Source organism: Galeopterus variegatus, unplaced genomic scaffold (genome assembly GCF_000696425.1).
Source record: "Galeopterus variegatus unplaced genomic scaffold, G_variegatus-3.0.2 Scaffold110, whole genome shotgun sequence".
NCBI lineage: Eukaryota > Metazoa > Chordata > Mammalia > Dermoptera > Cynocephalidae > Galeopterus > Galeopterus variegatus.
The window spans coordinates 556095-563366 of record NW_007726221.1 but is presented as its reverse complement, the minus strand read 5'-3'; the positions used below and the strand labels follow the sequence as shown (position 1 = coordinate 563366).

Here is a 7272-nt window from a genome sequence, read left to right as displayed (position 1 = left end):
TGGCTGAGCGAGGTGCGGGCGCAACGCCGAGGGTTGCGATCCCGTTGCCGGTCCGGTCAAGTACAGGCACGACGCCGAGGGTTGCGATCCCGTTGCCGGTCCGGTCCAGTACAGGCACGACACCGAGGGTTGCCATCCGTTGCCGGACACGAAAAAAGACAAAAAGGAAAAAAAAAAAGTGTAGATAATGAACAGTTAATGAATAAAAAAGGAGAGTAAAAAGTAGAGAATAAAACTAGTGGGCTGCATTTGGCAAAGTGTCAAAGTTAGGAGAATTATATACCTTACTAAAAAAAGATCTCAAACCTAGTCTGAAGTTTTCAATTTTCTAAACATAGTCTGAGGTAAATAGCAAATGTATATTGAGACTTTTCAATATGCACAATAGAAGCCACATGGTACAGCCCTTGCCAGGCTGATTTTCCTCTTTGCCATCATACTGTGCTGTTGGTAATATCAAGTGGCAATACATGGTTGTTGGGCATGTCCAATATAAATCCCTAAATCAATCTAAACTTGAATGAGACCTGGAACTAAGAAAAAAAAGATGCAGTGGTGTTCCAATAAGCATTAAAAACAGATTCAATATATTTAAGTGTTATAAGATTTCAAATCACTCAGTATTTCATATTTCATAGCACTACCATACCACAAACAGTTGTGTTCAATGGGCATAACAGCCCTAAGGCACAGATACTATTATCACTGGTATCTGAAACAAAAAGCTGACACTAAGATGACTTATATAATTTTTGTCCAAAGACATATAGCTAGTAGGAAGTAAAGCCAGAATTTGAATCCAGGCTAGTTTAACCTCAAAGTCCATACTTGCACAGATGCTTCAGCACATGTCAAATATAGTATAACACATACTCAGAAATTCTAATGCAAGACTAAGGGCTGAGAATTAGCTCAAAAATACTGAAAAGATAAATGATTATTTTGAGAATATACCAACATCTTTTATAAATAATCATTCTTAAAGAACTTCAAATCTTGCCAAAACGTGCTTGAGATGTTCAATACTTTAAAAAGAAGTCCTTTGAATCCCCAGTCTGTATGCTTTTAATATGCTCCTAGGAAGAAATTTTTCTTTTCCCTGTAGGATTTGAGGAGAAAGAGGGAGAACAAAACAGAATGCAAGAAACAACCCATAAATATCGTAATGCTAAGTAACACATATGAAAAAAATTACAGTTCAAATAAATGTGTTTTGATGCAGAAGGCAACACCATTACACTGATTTCCCTAGAATACAATCCTTTGAAAACAAAATTTAAATGATCTCTCGAACCCTTTTTCTAGACTTCAATCATTTGTTTTCTGAAAAAGTTGAGTGTAACCTGAAAAAACCACCAAGATTCCTTTTGAGGACTACAGCTTATTACAAAATACTGTATTCCAAACATTTTGGCATGTAAGCTAAGTTAGAATAAGAATATAGGCTGAGTATCACTTATCCAAAATGCTTTGGACCTGAAGTTTTTCAGATTTCAAATTCTGGGGGGGTATTTTAGAATTATTTGCAGAACACATACTGGTTGAACATCCCTAACCCAAAAATCCAAAATGCTCCAATAAGCATTTCCTTTGAGTATCATGTCGGCACTCAAGCTTCAGATTTTGGAGCTGTTTTCTGGATTAGGGATGCTCAACTTGTACACTGCTTTATTGAGCCTTGCTACATGTACTAGGCTGTAGTTCAAGGAAAAACTTTTTTGTCTCCCTGTTGGAAGGATGGGGTGAGAAAGGGTGTGAGAAGTGGAGTTGAAGGATGTGAGGAACACCTATCAGATTTTTTCACTGTAATGGTATTTCCCTTAATCTGTTGGACTATGAACCCCCTCTTCCAGTTTATATCCAAAAACCAATCAACGAAGATACAGAAACAAGGATCCTGAACTAGGCAACAGGAGAGCTGGATGCCAGTATTGGCTCTGCCATGAATTAGCTATATCGCTTTAGGCAATCATTTAACCTTTCTATGACTCAACATCTTCAATTGTAAAACAAGGTAGTTCACCTTACCTCACACCATACGCAAAAATTAACTCGAAATATATCAGAGACTTAAATCTAAAACTATAACACAGTTTGAAAAAAACATAGGAAAAAATCTTCATGATGTTGAGTGTGTAAAAATTTCTTAGGTACAACACCAAAAGCAAAGTCAATCAAAAGAAAAAAGTGATAAATTTAAAATTCAAAACTATGTACTTTAAAAGATACTATTAAGAAAATGAAAAGACAAACTATAAACTGAGAGAAAATATTTGAATTGAAATCGTATATTACATAAAGGACTCAGATCCAGAATGCGCGCGCACACACACACAAGCTCCTATAACTCAATAAGAAAACAATCGACCCAATGGCAACCCTAATTGGCAAAAGCTTTGAATAGACATTTCACCAAAGAAGATATACGAAAGCCTAATAAATAAGCACGCGCACACACACACAAGCTCCTATAACTCAATAAGAAAACAATCGACCCAATGGCAACCCTAATGGGCAAAAGCTTTGAATAGACATTTCACCAAAGAAGATATACGAAAGCCTAATAAATAAGCACATGAAAAGATGCTCACCATCATTACTCATTATAGAAAAGCAAACCAAAACAACAATGAGATACTTCATACACACTAGGATAGCTATAATCAAAACAATGTTGTCTATAATCAAGACAATAATGTTGGCCAGGATGTAGAGAAATGGGGATTTTCATACATTGCTAGAGGGAATGTAAAATGGTACACTGAAAAACAGATTGGCAGTTTTTTAAAAAGTTAAACTTACCATACAACTTAGCAATTCCACTCCTAGGTATACACTCAAGGAAAATGAAACATGTTCACACAAAGCCTTGACGTGAATGCTCACAGCAGCCTTATTCCAAATAGCCAAAAGGAGAAACAATTCCATGTCCATCAACTGGTATCCAATAAAAAGGAACCATGTACTGCTACACACTACAACATAGATGAACCTCAAAAACATCATGCAAAGTAAAAAGAAATCAAACACATAGAACTTACTATATGATTTCATTTATATGAAATGTCCAGAAAGGGTAAATCTACAGAGACAAAAAGTAGATTTGTCGTTGCCTGGAATCCCTCAGAGTTTGGGTCCCTCAGAGTTTCATACTGAAGGAAGGGATTAAATGGGAAATTGCCTAGAGCTGGGGATGGGAACAGGGATGACTGCAAATGGACATAAGGTATCTTTCCAGAATGATGGAAATATTCTAAACTTGGATTGTGATACGACTAAACATCCTGTAAATTTACCAAAAAATTACTGAATTGTACACTTTAATCAGGTAGACTCCATGGTATGTAAATTATACTTCAATAAAATTATTTTGGAAAATGAAAAAAGATTATGCTAAGTGAAAAAAAACAAAGACAAAAGACCACGCTACATGATCTCATTTATGTGAACTGTCCAGAAAAGGCAAATCTACAGAGATCTACGGTTACCTAGTGCTAAGGGTAGGAAGAGGGATTAATTATCAACAGACACAAGGGATCTTACTGGGGTGAAAGAAATATTCCAAAACTGGATTACGGTGATGGTTCTAACAATACAGTAGATATACTAAAAATCATTAAATTTTGTATTTAAAATTTGATAATATTAAATTATACCTCAGTAAAGTTGTTTTAAAAAATAAGGTGGTCAAATCGCATTGGAGTTATTAACCTTTTGTGAACTATGGACCACTTTGTGAATGTGATGAAGACTTACCCCATCCCAGAGGAATGAAAGACTTCCTATTGCCCATTCACAGACATCCTATGGGTCTGAGGACACCAAATTAATAAATCACTAAATATCTAGAGCCCTTGCAACTCTGAAATTCTATGCCACCTTAACAGCAAAGGCATTAAGAATGACTACAACCACCCTCCTCACCACAGAAAAATGTACGCCCTACCAGAAAATAAAGCATAATTCCTCTTCTTAAACAATTATAGGGACCCTCTTTCTTTACTTTTCTCTTTTTTGTGTGTGTGTCTTTTTGTGTGTGTGACCGGTAAGGGGATCACAACCCTTGGCTTGGTGTCACCCGCACCACGCTCAGCCAGTGAGCACACCGGCCATCCCCACATAGGATCCGAACCGGTGGTGCCACCGAGTGTGCCACCGGGTCGGCCCCTTTCTTTACTTTTCTTTTCTTTTTTTTTTTTTTTTGTCTTTTTTCCGTGTCCGGCAACGGATCGCAACCCTCAGTGTTGCCCCCGTACCGGACCGGGGACCGGCGACGGGATCGCAAGCCTCGGCGTTGCTCCTGCGCCTCGCTCAGCCAGTGAGCACACCGGCCATCCCCAGGGGACCGGCAACGGGATCGCAAACCTTGGTGTTGCTCCCGCGCCTCGCTCAGCCAGTGAGCACACCGGCCATCCCCAGGGGACCGGCAACGGGATCGCAAACCTTGGTGTTGCTCCCGCGCCTCGCTCAGCCAGTGAGCACACCGGCCATCCCCAGGGGACCGGCAACGGGATCGCAAACCTTGGTGTTGCTCCCGCGCCTCGCTCAGCCAGTGAGCGGGAGCCGGTCTGTACGTGGGATCCGAACCCTCGGACGGGAGCGCTGCCGCGCTTCCCAAGCGGCGCACTATCCAGTGCGCCACCGGGCCGGCCCGACTTTTCTGACATCATTTTGGAATTTCCCATTTAATCCCTTCCTTCAATATGAAACTCTGAGGGACCCAAAAGCCATCAAGACAGAGACCTAGAGCCAGCTGTCTTTAGAACCAACATGTCAAAAACCCAGCATGCTGCAAGGTCCATCTAGCAATGCTCCATCCCAGCAATGTCTGGCACTTCGTGGGCACTCACGGGGTTCTGACACAGATGAGGCAATGAACCAAAGCACACTATCCCACAGTCCCAGAAATGCGAGGGGTCAGAAATGTGAGGCTCATGAAGTGGCTTAAGGAAAACAATGTGATGTCTTTGAGATAAAACTTAGCTCAGATTGTTTTTTTAAAGAAAAAAAAGAGGCAAGTGAAAAAAAATTTTTTTGGACAAAGTTTCTTCAAAACACAGACATAATGCAATAAACACTAACACCCCCAATGCAGCTAAGGAGTCTTCAGCTTTGCTGTAAAACTAATTTTAGGACAGGATGCTGACAAAGTAGACAATTCTCCTTCCACCTATACACAGGAATCTGCTCAGGACGGCTAGGTTGAGTATGTTTAGTTAAACCTGCCCCCTTTTGATTTCTAACTTTACTGGGTTATTGTTGTCTGACAAATACTCCCTCCTTCCTGGTCTTCGACCTCCCCCAATCACTATGCCTCTCTGAGAATTAAAATCCATGTCATATTCCTAGACCCCCTTCAAATCCACCCCACATACAGCAGTCACAACTATCGGATCATGACACACCACTGCTTGAAGCCCCTCCAGTGACACAGAATAAAATTCCAAAATCTTTACCATTGCCAGGAAGGTCCCTAAGATCTGGCTCCTCCCGTACCTCTCTATCCTTGCCAGCCTTCCTTCAGGTCCTAAAACACATCAAGCTCTTTCCCTCCTCCGGACCTTTGCAATTCCTCATCCTTCAGTAGGGAAAAATCTTCCCTAGTCTCTTAAGACTCACTTCGCATCCTTCATGGCTCAACTTAAACGTCATCACCTCAGAAAAAGAAATTTTTCCTTCAAATCACGCTAACTAGATCTCCAGGTTATTCCCTAACAGAACATCTTACTTATTTCCTTCCCAGCCCTTGCCAAAACCTGTTCTTTTGAATTCTTTTTGTCTACTTACTTAAGGAGTCAGAAGTTGGGTCTACGTTGCTCAGCGCGGTACCCGCAGCTTCATCTGGAGAGGATCCCAGCTCCATCCCAGCAATGTCTGGCACTTCGTGGGCACTCACGGGGTTCTCGCATAGATGCGGGAATGAACCAAAGCACACTATCCCACAATCCCAGAAATGCGAGGGGTCTTCAAAAAGTTCACGGAAAGACTCATGAACCTTTCAATTCCACTTTTCCACGAACTTTCTGAAGCACCCTCGTAGGTGGCTGTGCCCACAACTCCAATATCCCATTTCTCACACAGCCTCGAAAAGGCCTGCCCCACACCTGCACTTTTCTCTACAAGACACATCTGTCGTTCACGTTCACACATCTGTCAACACGTACACAAATGTCTCATGAGCCCTCAAACTCCACCCCACCCCGCCTCACAGGCGCACGCCTCAAAACCCCCTCCCCGCCTCACACACGCTCCACGAACCCGGTGCTCCGCACACGGACCCTACAAACTCCTGGCCCCACGATCGCCCCATCAATGCCCGTGAGTGCTGCGCTCCCCGAGCTCCTGCGGCTCCCCACGTTCCCGCGTGTCACCCGCCGCCTAGCGCGGCGCCTCCCCCCTCAGCGGCGCCAGCTCTTACCGATCACCTCCTGCAGCTCGTAATCGTCTCTGTTGATGGACCAGGGCAGGGCGCTAGAGTCCTCGGACATGACGGCAGCAGCGGCTCTCGATCCTCCCTCAAACTCGCTGACCTCGCTCGTCTCCTCGCCGCGCGTCTCCCCACCCCCAACCGCCGCTGCCGCGCCCCCCCCAACCGCCTAGGGAACAGCCACCGGTCGGACGGCGCCGGGGCGCGGGGTCACTGCACGGTAGAGCGGTGGGGCTCCCAGTCCCGGAGGACCTCGCCTGCTGCTCCTCCGCGTCGCACTCCTCGTACCGGCCCACGACCCGGCCTCGGCCTCCGCAGCAGCAGCAACAGAAGCTTCGCCTGGGCCCAGCCCCTCTGTCCCGCCCTCCACCCGAGCCCCACTCACGGGCCAAACTTTCCCTTCTCCCTCCACCTGCCGACACGCAGCGCGCTGACGTCACCGCGCCGGTCACGGCCCCGCCTCCATCCGCCATATCAAGTGTGGCGAGACACGCAGCGAGCAAGCAAGAAGCTCGAAAAGGTAGAAGTTGACGGTTAAAGAAATGCTTAGGAAGGAGTTCAGCGAGAGCATCGGAAAGCCAGAGAAGAGCCTAAAGGGGCGCAGAGGCGGTAGCCACACTAAGCATGGCGACCAAAGGGCAGCCAAGTGGAGGGGGCGGAGTCGCTTCTAGCGGCTGGGGGTGCGGACGTTGCAGTTCTCAGTCGTCGCATTTATTGGTTTGTTTGAGAAGGAATCAGTAAGGCAATGGGTGTGTGTGGACGTCAGTCACAAGTTAGTCCCGCCTCCTCTGTAGATCTCCAGTTCTTCATGATCATTCGTACCCTGGTCGCCTTACCCCTTCCTT

General features: G+C 44.6%; 1 protein-coding gene across 1 annotated transcript in view; it reads right to left on the bottom strand.

The window, feature by feature from the left end:
* The window catches only part of OXSR1 (oxidative stress responsive 1), a 105284-nt gene extending 98465 nt beyond the window's left edge, over positions 1–6819 (bottom strand). Inside the window, exon 1 of the mRNA XM_008586562.1 lies at positions 6419–6819. Coding sequence (XP_008584784.1) covers positions 6419–6488 — 70 coding nt within the window. The 5' untranslated portion in view covers positions 6489–6819. The remainder of the gene's footprint in view (positions 1–6418) is intronic.
* Between the last annotated feature and the right edge of the window lie 453 nt (positions 6820–7272).